The 14,259-nt window shown below is 49.1% G+C and overlaps 1 protein-coding gene across 17 annotated transcripts in view; it reads left to right on the top strand.

Annotated features, from left to right (window-relative positions):
* Positions 1-14,259, top strand: part of LOC129016289 (nuclear pore complex-interacting protein family member A7-like) — a 98,719-nt gene that overhangs the window by 18,576 nt on the left and 65,884 nt on the right. For 14 of the 17 annotated variants that reach the window (XM_063654037.1, XM_063654042.1, XM_063654027.1 and 11 more), the window contains exons 1-5: positions 553-724; positions 1,687-2,112; positions 2,489-2,614; positions 7,243-7,380; positions 9,302-9,427. In XM_063654037.1, coding sequence (XP_063510107.1) covers positions 2,074-2,112; positions 2,489-2,614; positions 7,243-7,380; positions 9,302-9,427 — 429 coding nt within the window. In that variant the 5' untranslated portion in view covers positions 553-724; positions 1,687-2,073. Of the gene's footprint in view, positions 1-547; positions 725-1,686; positions 2,113-2,488; positions 2,615-7,242; positions 7,381-9,301; positions 9,428-14,259 lie in introns of those variants that run through there. The other 3 variants (XM_063654035.1, XM_063654030.1, XM_063654036.1) reach the window with 2 other exon arrangements.

Here is a 14,259-nt window from a genome sequence, read left to right on the forward strand (position 1 = left end):
CCAGGGTGTAGTACAGTGGCATGATCTCAGCTCGTTGCAACTTCCGCCTTCCAGGCTCAGGCAATCCTCCCACTTCAGCCTCCTGAGTGGCTGGGAATACAGGCACGTTCCATGCTCAGCCACTTTTTGTATTTTTCATAGAGGCAGCATCTCACTATCTTGCCTAGGCTGGTCTCGAACTCCCGGCCTAAAGTGGTCTGCCCACTTGGCTTCCCAAAGTGCTGAGATTACAGGCATGAGCCACTGCACCTGACCTGTATGCTCCTGTTAAGAGAGCTTTATTTGTATTTATTTATTTTGAGACAGGGTCTCTGTTGCTCAGGTGGGAGTGCAGAAGACACCACGTACCTTTATCCCTTGTTCCTCATTTCTTAGTCTTTCTGGCTACTGATCTTTTGAGTTTGCGTGTTCATCCTGAGAGGTCCTTGGATATATAGGAGCCTTGTCTGTTTCTTCAAACCCCATGGCAGCTGGTTTCATGCTCCAGGCAAGCTCCTGTCCTCTGGGGTGTGTCCCGCTGACCCCTCGCCTGTGTTTGTGTTCGCAGGACTGGAATGTCATGTGGTATACCAGCAACCCCGACTTCACCAAGTGCTTTCAGAACACGGTCCTCATGTGGGTGCCTTGTTTTTACCTCTGGGCCTGTTTCCCCTTCTACTTCCTCTATCTCTCCTGACATGACCGGGGCTACATTCATATGACACCTCTCAACAAAACCAAAACTGTAAGTCACCAGGGGGTTTCGTTGTGGGGGGTGGGAAGGTGCACCTGGACGGGGAGTGGTGGTTGGTGAGAACTGACATTTCTCTTCTACTTAGTTGGCCCTAAGTTCCTTCTTCTAGAAGGCAGAAGAATAATGTGGGAGGTGAAAACTGGAGCTCTGGAGACAAACGTGGGTACAAATCTTGGCTCTGCCACTTAGTATTTGGCCTTGAGCAAATTTTTTAACCTCCCCAAGCCTCAGTTTCCCTGTTTATGCAACAGTAATGATAGGATTGTTCTCAAGGCATTACTGGGAGATTATCAGCTCTTCCCCTCTTACTGAGGCGATCTCCTTTTTATTTAATTAAATATATGTATATAGATTTTTTCTGGCCAATTTTTAATTTATTTTTTATAGAGAGAGGGGTCTTGCTGTGTTGCCCAGGCTGGTCTTGAACACCTGGCCTCAAGCAGTCCTCCTGCCTTGGTCTCCCAAAGTACTGGGATTACAGGTGTGAACCACCATGCCTGGCTCCTAATTTTTTTTTTAAGTTGGCTTTTATTTTGAAATAATTTAAAGCTATAGGAAAATTGCAATAATGGGCCAGGCGTGGTGGCTCACGCCTGTAATCCCAGCACTTTGGGAGGCCAAGGCGGGCGGATCACAGGAGTTTGAGACCAGCCTGACCAACATGGTGAACCCTGTCTCTACTAAAAATACAAAAATGAGCTGGGTGTGGTGGCATGTGCCTGTAATCTTAGCTACTTGGGAGGCTGAGGTGGGAGGATCCCTTGAACTTAGGAGGCAGAGGTTGCAGCGAACTGAGATCGTGCCACTGCACTCTAGCCTGTGCAACAGAGCGAGACTCCTTCTCAAAAAAAAAAAAAAAAAGTTGAGATAATGATACCAGGAACTGCTGCCTGATTTTCTCTATCCATCACTCATAGTCACTGTTTCCTGTTTTGTTTTGTTTTTTGACACAGGGTCTTGCTCTTTTGCCCAGGCTGGAGTGCAATGGTATGATCACAGCATACTGCAAGCTCGAACTCCTGGTTCAAGTCATCCTCCTGCCTCAGCTTTTTGAGTAGCTGGTAGCTGGGACTGCAGGCGTACACCACCATGCCTGGCTAATTTAAAACAATTTTTTGTAGAGACAGGGTCTCGCCTTGTTGCCCAGGCTGTTGTCAAACTCCTGGCTTCCAGTGATCCTCCTGCCTCGGCCTCCCAAAGTGCTGGTATTACAGGCATGAATCCGGCCTGTATTCACTGATTTTTAAATCTTTTGCTACATTTGTTTTATCATGAGCTTTTGCTCTCTCTCTCTCTATACGCATGCTATAATTTATTTTTTCTGAATCATTTGAGAATGGATGCACCTTGAAACGTATCCCACCCATAGAGGGCCCTCAGTAAGTACTGGTTGAATGAATGGTTGTCGTGGAGGGCTTTCTTGTGCAGTGCGCCGGAGTTGCAGCTAGAGATGAGCTGTGAGCTGAGCTCTTGAGTGTTCAGGCACCGGGGAGCATGGTGACCAGACAAACAGTCCTGTTGGAGGTAGTGGGGTGTAGCAAGCTGGTTACAGACCATCACGTGCTGGCTTGGATGCCAGCTCACCCTACCGAGGACTTGTCCTTATTCCAGAGGATATGTGCCATGTCCTAGGACTGTGGCTGATCATTTGAAGGCTGGCTGGTTCCCCTATCCCTGGGGCTGAGCTGTTTGTGCAGGTCCTGGGGGAGGTTCCAGGGCTGTCTGTTGTAGGATATGTATGTGCTTCTCTTCCAGGCCTTGGGATTTTTGCTGTGGATCGTCTGCTGGGCAGAACTCTTCTACTCTTTCTGGGAAAGAAGTCGGGGCATATTCCTGGCCCCAGTGTTTCTGGTCAGCCCAACTCTCTTCAGCATCACCATGGTAAGTAGGAGCTGGCTGTGACCCCTGGGCCATCTGCTGGGATCAGTGGAGACCAAAAGTAGTAACTCGTAAGACTAGAATCATAGTTTTTTAAGGCAGTGATCAGCTGGAGCTGGGATATAAATATAGCCTTTTTTTTTTTTTTAAGAGATGAGATCTCGCTTTCATCCAGGCTAGAGTGCAGTGGTACCATCATAGTTCACTGCAGCCTCAAACTTCTGGCCTCAAGCAATCCTCCTACCTCAGACTTATGAGTAGTTGGAACTACAGATGTGTGTCACCATGCCCAGCTTATTTTGGCTAATTTTAAAATTTTCTGTAGAAGTGGGATCTCACTGTGTTATCTAGGCTGGTCTTAAACTCCTGGCCTCAAGTGATCCTTCCAGAGCACTGGCATTATAAGCATGAGCCACTGTTCCCAGCCCCAGCTGCAGTCTTTGGATGGGGCATGTGTTGTCCAATTTGCCACAGTCCCCACCATGCCCTATTGTCTTCCCTGCCACTGATTCTGAGTGGCAGTTGCCACCTTTTGTTGTGTTTGCCATACTTTGCTCTTGTATTGGCTACTTTGGTCACTTATATACTAACTGCCTGGGGTCTAATGGCCTTGAGTTTTCACTATCTGGTGCAGGGGGTCGGTTGCTAAGCTAAATAGGAAACTGCTCTGTCCCGGGGGGATACACAACTTAGTGAGTGATAGAGACAAGGAAACAACTATTAATTACAGCTGATGTGTACTGAGCACTTACTATGTATGTACCTGTCAGTATTCTTGGTGTTTTCACGTGTGTGTGAAGATTCATTGAATCTTCACAACAACCCTGTGAGATGGGTACTGCTTTGTTCCCATCTTACAGGTGAGGAAACAAGGCACAGAGAGGTTAAGTGTCCTGCTCAAGGTCACACCGCTAATGTGCAGCTGAGTCAGGGGTGGGACCCCAGACGCCATGCTTTTAGCCCCTGCAACCTGCAGCTTCTGAGCCCTGATCAGAGAGTTCTTGGAGAGTGTAGCCCTTGAGTATTGTAAAAAGAGGGGGGAGGCTGGGCATGGTGGCTCATGCCTGTAATCCCAGCACTTTGGGAGGCTGAGGCGGGAGAATCACTTGAGGTTGGGAGTTTGAGACCAGTGTAGCCAACATGGCAAAACCCCGTCTCTACTAAAAATAAAAAAATTAGCCGGCGTGGTGGCACACGCCTGTAGTCCTAGCTACTCAAGAGGCTGAGGCAGGAGAATTGCTTGAACCCGGGAAGTGGAGGCTGCAGTAAGCCGAGATCACGCCACTGTGCTCCAGTCTGGGGGACAGAGTGAGACCTCATCTCAAAAAAGAAAAAAAAAAAGGGAAAGAACAAGTTTAAGGCAGGACATTCTGAGCAGGGTGAACAGTGTGTCCAGGGAGGGGTGGAAGGTTAAGGGGACTATGCAGGCAGGGAGGACAAGGTGTTCGGTGAAGGAACATGGTGTGAGGGTTGAGGGTATAGAGTGGATGTGACAGAGGGGTCAGGAAAGACAACGCGGAGCCAGATTGCCAAGGAGCATGAATCTTTATTTTTCTGAATTAATTTTTCATTTTTTAAATTTTAGAGTCAGAGTCATATTCTGTTGCCCAGGCTGGACTTCACTGGCGTGAGATCACAGCTCACTGCAGGCTTGAACTCCTGGGCTCAAATGATCCTTCTGCCTCAGCCTCCCAAGTAGCTGGGAGTGTAGACATGCACCAACATGCCCATCTAAATTTATTTTTTATTTTTTTATTTATTTATTTTTTTATTTTTCCCCCCGAGGTGGAGTTTTGCTCTTGTTGCCCAGGCTGGAATGTAATGGCGTGATCTTGAGTTGCCGCAACCTCCGCCTCCTGAATTCAAGCGATTCTTCTGCCTCAGCCTTCCGAGAAGCTGGCATTACAGGCATGCGCCACCATGCCCGGCTAATTTTGTATTTTTAGTAGAGACGGGATTTCACCATTTTGGCCAGGCTGGTCTCGAACTCCCGACCTCAGGTGATCCACCCACCTAGGCCCCCCAAAGTGCTGGGATTACAGGCATGAGCCACCACCCCCGGCCAATTTGTTATTTTTGTAGAGACAGGGTCTCTCTATGTTGCCCAGGCTGGCCTCAAACTCCTTGTCTCAAGTGATCCTCCTGCCTGGGCCCCCCAAACTGCTAAGATTATAGGTGTGAGCCACCATGCCTGGCCCAGACCATGATTCTATATAGCACACATATGTGCTGTCCACTGTCTGCCAGGAACTGTCCTAATCCCTTTATTTATTAACCCTTTTACATTGTAAATAAGATAAGCAAACTGGTACAGAGAGGAGAAGGACTGGCCCAAGGTCACCTGGTCAGTAAGTGGTAGGGCCAGCTTCCAGTCTAGGCCCCAGCGTGTGGCCTGGCGCCTGTGGGGCTCTCTCTGCTTCACGCCTGGCTCTCCTGCTGGGTTTGATTCCCCTTTGTGTCCTCAGAGCCTGGCCCTGTGCCTGGCATGCAGTAAGCGTTCCATAAATGCATGGAGGGAATGAGAGAGTAAAGGGCTTTGCTTTGTCCTGAATTCGGGTCTTGGGCTCCGCGTCTGGCAGCGGGGTATTAGAGTGGATTTTTTTTTTTTTTTTTTTTTTTTTTCCAATTTCACTATAAAAGAGACAGGGTCTTTCCATGTTGCCCAGGCTAGTCTTAAACTCCCGGGCCCAAGTGATCCCCCTCCCTTGGCCTCCTAAAGTGGTGGGATTACAGGCATGAGCCACCATATGTGGTCAGCTGTTTTGACTTGAGTAGGTCGTCCTCCCTTAACTTTCCCTGTTCCTGGTCTTTTTTTTTTTCCTTTGAGGCAGAGTTTCGCTCTTTTTTCCCAGGCTGGTGCGCAATGGCGCGATCTTGGCTCACTGCAACCTCTGACTACCGGGTTCAAGTGATTCTCCTGCCTCAGCCTCCCCAATAACTGGGATTACAGGCACATGCCACCAAACCTGGCTAATTTTTGTATTTTTAGTAGAGACGGGGTTTCACCATGTTGGCCAGGCTGGTCTCAAACTCCTGACCTCAGGTGATCCACGTGCCTCGGCCTCCCAAAGTGCTGGTATTACAGGCGTGAGCCACTGTGCCTGGCCGTTCCTGGTCTTTTGATCGTTCATTTATGCCTCTGTCACCCTGGGGGAAACGGGGGTGATAGTCTGAGGGTTGGGGCTTTTGACCCCTCAGGGGACTCTGAGCTGGGCTGGCCAAGAGGTGAACTGGCCTATGAGATCCTCAGCTTCTCTTTATCCACCTGAGATCTCTGGGATGGAATGGAGGACCAGCTCAGCTGTGAATGTGTCAGAAACATTCTGACTATATCCCAGGGAACCAGAGTATGCAGGCACTGGGAATATGGGACAGGATGCAGCCAGCACATATATATATATATATATTTTTTCCTTTAAGATGGAGTCTCACTCTGTTGCCCAGGCTGGAATGCAGTGGCGCAATCTCAGCTCACTGTAGCCTCCGCCTTCCAGGTTCAAGTGATTCTCCTGCCTCAGCTTCCCAGCTAGCTGTGACTAAAGGCGCACACCACCACGCCTGGCTAATTTTTGTATTTTTAGTAGAGACAGGGTTTCACCATGTTGGCCAGGCTAGTCTCAAACTCCTGACCTCAAGTGCCCGCCTTGGCCTCCCAAAGTGCTGGGATTACAGGCATGAGCCACTGCACCCAGCTGATTTTTTCTTTTTTTTTTTTTTTATTTTTTATCCCTACTCTGTATCAAGTGTTGGAGACACAAGCATAAACAAATGATTCCTCAAAAAGGCAGAAAGTGTTTAAATGTCTGCAGAATGCTGTGTGAGGGTGAAGGTAGGGGAGCTTGCTTTGGTCTGGGGGATAGCCAGGCTTCTCTGAGGGAGAGATGGTGGAGCTGAAGCCTGAGAATGAGCAGGTTGTTAAAAAGCTTAAGGGGCTGAGGGCAGAGGACCAGCTGGGGAGAAAAGCACATGTAAAGTCCTGGGGGTCACAGGGAAAACTTGAGAGTTCTGTGTGGCTGGAGCAGAGATGGCCGAGGTGGAGAGCAGGGGCGATGGGGCAGAGGCTGACCCTGGGAACGTTGAGCATCAGGGCAAGTGGGTTTTGTTTTTCATTCCGGGTACTCTGCCTGTTCTTTTAAATAAAGTTTTATTGGGATGAAGGCATGTCCATTCATTTACATCTTGTCTATTGCAACTTTGACACTGCAGTGGCAAAGCTGAGTAGTTTTGATGTAGAGTCTATGGCCCATGAAATCCAAAATACTTATTACGTGGTCCATTAAGAAATAATGTGGCTGGGAGCAGTGGCTCACACCTGTAATCCCAGCACCTTGGGAGGCCAAGGCAAGTGGATCACCGGAGGTCAGGAGTTTGAGACCAGCCTGGCCAACATGGTGAAACCCTGTCTCTACTAAAAATACAAAAATTAGCTAGGCGTGGTGGCGGGCTCCTGTAGTCCCAGCTACTTGGGAGGCTGAGGCAGGAGAATCACTTGAACCTGGGAGGCGGAGGTTGCAGTGAGCTGAGATTGGGCCACTGCACTCTAGCCTGGGTGACAAGAATGAAACTCTGTCTCAAAAAAATAAAATAAAATAAAATAACCAACAACTCCTGTCATGTGCTTCTCTCCTCAGCTGCTTTCTACCTTTTTAATTCAGCTGGAGAGGAGGAAGGGAGTTCAGTCTTCAGGGATCATGCTCACTTTCTGGCTGGTAGCCCTACTGTGTGCCCTAGCCATCCTGGGATCCAAAATTATGACAGCCTTAAAAGAGGTAAGTGGCGGTCTTGTTCCTCATCTTCCTTCAGTGGCCCAGGGGGGAGAGATGCTGGGTCCCTCTGGCTTGTGTAGAAGTCATGCGTTGCCATGGGAACCAGGGGATGGGTACCACATGCACCTAGCTTATCCCTTGGTGACTTGCCTACCCCACCAAATCCTCACTAAGTCAGCCCCAGCCTTTTTTCTAGCACCTCCTTTCCCCAGGGCCTGAGTTGTCTGTGTTGCTCCAAGGGGCTCCCATGGGACCTCCAAGGGCCAGAGCTGTGGGCCGATGCCAGGCTGGCCCCATCAGCAGGAAACAGCAAGACTGGCAGCTCCAAATTTTGCCAGGCTGGGATGGAGCTGAGCTGGGAATGGTGTATGCAGAGTGACTGTTCCCCTGGGGGACCCTAGGCTTGTCCTCACGTTACCTTTGTCCCATCAGTTGCTGCTCTGGCTGGAGAAGTTGTTTACATTGGCTGCCGTGTGCTGCTCCTAGGAATTCTGAGGAGTGTGCACTTTTTTTTTTTTTTTTTTTTTTTTTTTTGCTGTTGTTGTTGAGGTGGAGTCTCGCTGTGTCACCAGGCTGGAGTGCAGTGGCATGATCTAGGCTCACTGTAACTTCTACCTCCTGTGTTCAAGCGATTCTCCTGCCTCAGCCTCCCAAGTAGCTGGGACCACAGGCATGCACCACCATGCCCAGCTAATTTTTGTATTTTTAGTAGAGACAGGGTTTCACCATGTTGGCCAGGATGGTCTCGATCACTTGACCTCATGATCCACCCGCCTCGGCCTTGCAGAGTGTTGGGATTACAGGCATGAGCCACCACACCTGACCTGGAGTGTGTGCTTTTAGAATAACCTGCTGTTCCTGCCGTCTTGGAGCTAATTAGAGACTGGCATGAGGCAAAGGAAGGAAAAGAAGCTGAACATTTGACTATTGAGTGCCTACATATTATCTATCATGAGTGATAGCAGCTGATGCTGATTGAGTTCATGTTTTCAAAGTGCCTCACAGGGGACTGTGTATGTGTCACAAATAATCTTCCTGACTTTTTGCAGTGACTTGGACAGAATTTCTCAGCCTCAGCACTAATTGACATTTTGGATTGGAGACTCCTTGGTTGTAGGGGCTGTCCTGTGCTTTATAGACATTTAGGGGCGTCCCTGGCTTCCCCTGACTGGGTGCCATAACACTCCCAAGTTACGACAAACAAGATTTCCCGACACTGCCAGATGTTTCCTGGGAGGCAGAATCACCCCTGGTTAAGAACCACGGGTGGTTTATAGGTGGGGAAACTGAGGCACAGAAAGGTTAAATAAGTTGACAAGATCCCACAGCCAGTGTGAGAGCGCCAGGCCTTGATACAGCTTTGTTTCACTCCCAAGCCCTGTCTTCCTCCCATCAGGCAGCGGTGAGCAGTGAGACTACCGGTGATGGAGCCGGCTTTCTGCTGTTACATCCCGTGGGGAGCTGGGAGCCCCTGGGGAGCCTGCGATGTCCCTGCGGCTGAGTGGGTGCACCTTCCATGGTGCCGTCTGCCCTCTGGGTTTCTGCCACCTGCTCTCAGAATATGATCTTGTTTTTTTTTTGTTTTTTTTTTCTTTTTTCCGAGATGGAGTTTCGCTCTGTCACACAGGCTGGAATGCAGTGGTGCGATTTCGGCTCACTGCAGCCTCTGCCTCCTGGGTTCAAGTGATTCTCCTGTCTCAGCCTCCTGAGTAGCTGGCATTGCAGTTGCCCGCCACCACATCTGGCTAATTTTTGTATTTTCAGTAGAGATGGGGTTTCACCATGTTGACCAGGCTGGTCTCCAACTCTTGACCTCAGGTGATCCGCGTGTCTCAGCCTCCAAAAGTGCTAGGATTACAGGCATGCGCCACCACACCCAGCTACAGAATGTGATCTTTTTCCTCCTTCCTTCCCCACCACGCAGGATGCCCAGGTGGACCTGTTTCGTGACATCACTTTCTACGTCTACTTTTCCCTCTTACTCATTCAGCTCGTCTTGTCCTGTTTCTCAGATCGCTCACCCCTGTTCTCGGAAACCATCCACGACCCTGTAAGTGTGACCACAGACAAGTGTGTGTGCGTGTGTGTGTGAGTGTGAGAGAGATGCGTGACACAGTACCAGCTAACATTTCTTAGATCCATCCAGGATCTCGTTCCAGCCTCCCTCAACCCCTGGTACAGGGAATATCATCCCGCCTACTTTACAGATGGAAAAACTGAGGCTTAGATGTGACTGGGGGAGCTGAAGGAGAGAATCTGCTTTGTTGTTGATGAACTGCTATCTTCCAGGCCTGTAGGTTTCTCACTTGGCATGGTGATTTTGGAAAATGTGAGCAGATAATTACAAATCAGGTATTTTTTATGAATTCTAGCTGTCCAGATGTTCTGGAAAAGTGAAGTTCTGACAGATTAGGCCTATAATCCTACAGGGCAGAGCTGAGGAGTTGCTGGAGTCCCCACCACTCCTTATTGTATTATACTGGCATGCTTTCCTTACTTGTGGCAAGCGCCTGGCCCCTGAGGGATTTGAGTTTGAGACCCTTGGTCTGTTTTGTCAGTTTCAGAGAAATTCTGTAAATATGGAAACTTATCAGTGAGGAGTGTAGAGATGGCCACCGTTTCTGCTAGTAGAACAAAAGGGAACACTTTATTAATTTCCCTTAATTCTTTTCTTTCTTCTTTTTTTGAGACAGAGTTTTGCTCTGTTGCCTAGGCTGGAGTGCAGTGGTGTGGTCTCGGCTCACTGTAGCCTTGACCTCCTGGGCTCAAGCAATCTTCCTACCTCAGCCTTCTGAGTAGCTGGAATTACAGGCACACACCACCATGCCTGGCTAATTTTTTTTCTTTCTTCAACTTTTAAGTTCCAGGGTACATATACAGGACGTGCAAGTTTGTTACATAGGTAGATGTGTGCCATGGTGATTTGCTGCACAGATCAACCCATCATCTAAGAATCAAGCCCAGGTTCCATTAGCTATTCCTCCTGATGCTCTCCCTCCACCTGCTCTCCAACTTGGCTTACTTTTAATTAATTAATAATTAAAGATGGGGAGATGGGGTATTACTATGTTGCCCAGGCTGGTCTCAAACCCCTGGGCTCAAGCGATCCTCTCGCCTTGGCCTCTCAAAGTGCTGGGATTACAGGTGTGAGTCACCACGCCTGGCCTATTCTTTATTTTTTTTAATAGAGATGGGATCTTGCTGTGTTGCCCAGGCTCATGTTCAGCTTTTGATAAGAGAGATCTGGGAAGGCCTGACCAGAAAACTGCATGTAAGCAGAGACCTAGAGGGGTGAGGCAGTGGGTGGAGCAAACACCTGGAGGAAGAGTGTTCCAGGCAGAGGGGAACAAGTGCAAGGGCCCTGGGGTGGGGAGGTGTGGAGAGAACAGCAAGAAAAGCCAGCACAGCCAGAGAAGGCTAAGAGACGGTGGGTGCCTGAGAAGTGGGAGAGTCCCCTTGTGAGCCAGATGAGCTGTCTGGGTTTTATTGTGAGTATGGCAGGGAGGCCTTGGAGCACCTATTTAATGCTGATTCATGGCTAGTCAGCTGGTATTGGGCAGATTGCAGTGGGAGCACTTTTCACCTCTGTGGTTCTGTTGGGTTTGGTCTAAACCTCTGTGAGGGGCAGAGGCTCACCTTGTGGGTGACAAAAGGGCTTGGTGGGCCTCAGTATGGAGGAGGAGGTTGATGATAACTAAGAGATTTTAGAAACCTATGTCCCAGGCCGGGCGTGGTGGCTCACATCTGTAGTGCCAGCACTTTGGGAAGCTGAGGCAGGCAGATCAGTTGAGTTCAGGAGTTCGAGACCAGCTTAGACAACATGGTGAAATGCCATCTCTGCTAAAAATACAAAAATTAGCCAGGCGTGGTGGCGCATGCCTGTAATCCCAGCTAGTCAGGAGGCTGAGGCAGGAGAATCACTTAACCCTGGGAGGCGGAGGTTGCAGTGAGCAGAGATCACACCACTGCACTCCAACCAGGGTGACAGAATGAGACTCTGTCTCAAAAAAAAAAAAAAAGAAAAAAGAAATGCATGTCCCAGTGTATGTTCTGAGGAGTCCCGTGTTGGTATGTCCTTGCCCAAAGAGGAGCTGGGTTGGAGAAATGAGCAAGTGCACGCGTCTGTGTATGTATTCCTATGCATCTGTGTGTACGTGTATGTATGCATGCATGTGCTTGCTCGTGTGTCTCGGTAGTCATAGGCATGTATATGCATGTATGTGCTTATATGTGAATGTGTGCTTGTGTGTTTATGTTCATGTATGTGTGTGTGTGTCTTTGTGTTGTGTGTGCTTGCATATGTATAAAGTTCACAAAGGCAATGGTGACTCATGCCTGTAATCCCAGCACTTTGAAAGGCCAAGGCTAGAGGATCTCTTGAGCCCAGGGGTCACCCCATTTTGGATCCCTGGCTGGTGCCTGACACAGAAGAGAGGGGCTCATGAGTCAGTGGCTGTTGTATGTATTGCATATCAGTGTGTGCAAGTGTGTGGCAGTCGAGTGTCCCTGTTTGTCAAATGTCGGGCTATTCTTTTTTGTCTTTGGTTTGTTTGTTTTAGATGGATTCTTGCTCTTGTTGCCCAGGCTGGAATGCAGTGGCACGATCTCAGCCCACTGCAACCCCGCCTCCTGGGTTCAAGCAATTTTTCTGCTTCAGCCTCCTGAGTCGCCGGGATTACAGGCGCCCATCACCATGCTTGACTAATTTTTGTATTTTTAGTAGAGACGGAGCTTCACCATCTTGGCCAGGCTACTCTTGAACTCCTGACCTCAGGTGATCCACCCGCCTTGGCCTCCCAAAGTGTTGAGATTACAGGTGTGAGCCACCGCGTCTGGCCGAGCCATTCTTTAGAACTGGGATTTATACAAAACAAGTCACACCTCACCTGGGTGGCTGCAGACCTTGGATTGCTCAGGGTAAACAGAGTCTGGTTGGGGCTGCCTGGCTGGCGTGGGGATCACCTGACCCATCGAGCTTCCTCTGGGAGCCTGGGAAGAGCTCTCTTGCCATGGATGGTTCTGGAAGCTTTTTAAAGGAGGGACATTCTGATTTCTGATCTCCCTTGGGAATCTGGATAAATTCCCTTTCACTTCTCCCCTGGGCGTGTGTGTACCAGGGTGACTCACAGATCTGACTTGGACCTTTTTTTGTGCTTTCTGCGTTCCTGGCAGCCTGGGCCTGGGATTTGCTCTGCCACCCTGGGTGACATGAAGCTCTCAGCTCTGGCGGCTAAAAGGCTGCACTGTTGTGGGGCTGGGACACCCTGACTCTTCTCCCCAGTCATTGTTTTCTGTTTCTGTCTCATCTCCCCCGGCTCCTCCTGTGTCATTGCTGGTCTTCCAAGATGGTGGAAGACACTGTGGTTTGTCTCTTTGGAGTCTCGCTCTGTCTCCAAGGATGTAGTGCAGTGGCATGATCTTGGCTCTGCAGCCTCCGCCTCCAAGGTTCAAGCAATTCTCCTGCCTCAGCCTCGTGAGTAACTGGGACTACAGGCGCACACCACCATGCCCAGCTAGTTTTTGTATTTTTAGTAGAGATGGGGTTTCACCATGTTGGCCAGGATGGTCTCGATCTCCTGACTTCAAGCGATCCGCCCACTTTGGCCTCCCAAAGTGCTGGGATTACAGGCTTGAGCCACCGTGCCTGGCTGTGGTCTGCCTCTTGTGCAGTGAGATCCAGCAGGGTGTCAAATGTGGGTGTGCAGGCTGCTGCATTTCTGACATTTGTGCACCTGTCCGGGAGAGAACACTTTGATTGGCTGACACTCTCTGTCCAGGAAGCCTGAACTTCTCTTTGGGTTCCTGTTCAGGTACCCCATGGGGTTGCCATTTACCTTTTTGCAGATTAGAGTTTAGACCAGGAGTTAGCCAGTAGCCTGTGGGCCGAATCTGGCCTGCTGCCTGTTTTTGTAAATAAAGTTTTATTGGAACACAGCCACTCGCGTTCATCGCATAGTGTCTACAGGTGTCTGGAGCTGCGGCAGTGGAGTTGTGTAGTTGCTACAGAGACTGTAGCACCCGCAAAGTCTAAGATACCTACCATCTGGCCCTTTACAGAAGAAGTTTGTTCACCGCTGGTCTAAGCATGTCTTTAGCTCTGATGACTTTTTAGCTTCCTTTTTTGTCCCCTTTCCATTTTCAGGCATTCTTTCTTCCTATGCGAGGCAAGGACGGGAATCAACATTTATTAGATGCTTGCTGTGTACTGACTAGCACTATGCTAAGTTCTTTATATGCATGTCTCACCTGACTCTCACAGCAGTCCTGGTGAACTTGGTACTATTTTTCTCATTTTACAGACAAACTGAATCGTAGACATAAGTGCCTTGCTCAATGTGAGTAGTAGAGCAGAGATTCGAACTCACGATTGGCTGTTCTGCACAATCATGTCACTTCTCTTGGTTGTAACTGCTGAACGGGAGGGTCTTGGCTAAATAATGGCTTTGTGTTAGACTAGAGGCTTCACATGGCAGTATCCACCTTGTAACCTCAGTGCCTAAGACACAGCCAGGCACACGGTGGGCCTTTGGTGGTAATTTTAGTGTTGTGTTCAATGGGGAGGTGCTCAGTACATGTGGCACATATGTTATGTCTTGCATAAGGGTGAAGTGTGCATGAGGCCTCACAGGACATGAGATTAAGCTGCTTCTCTGCCTTCATCCTGTTCAGGTATTACCAGCAGGAAAGACGAAGGGGACTCATGTATGCACAGATGTTCTGAAGGCCTGGCATGGTGTCAAGAGCCTTATTTTCTTTTTTAAAACGTTGCATTTTGGGGGGTTAAATATATGTAACCTAAGATTTGCCGTTTTAACCATTTTAAGTGTGCAATTTGGTGATGCTAAGTGCTTTTAAAAATCTTGTTCAAGGCCGGGTGTGGTG

This window comes from Pongo pygmaeus, chromosome 18 (genome assembly GCF_028885625.2).
Source record: "Pongo pygmaeus isolate AG05252 chromosome 18, NHGRI_mPonPyg2-v2.0_pri, whole genome shotgun sequence".
NCBI lineage: Eukaryota > Metazoa > Chordata > Mammalia > Primates > Hominidae > Pongo > Pongo pygmaeus.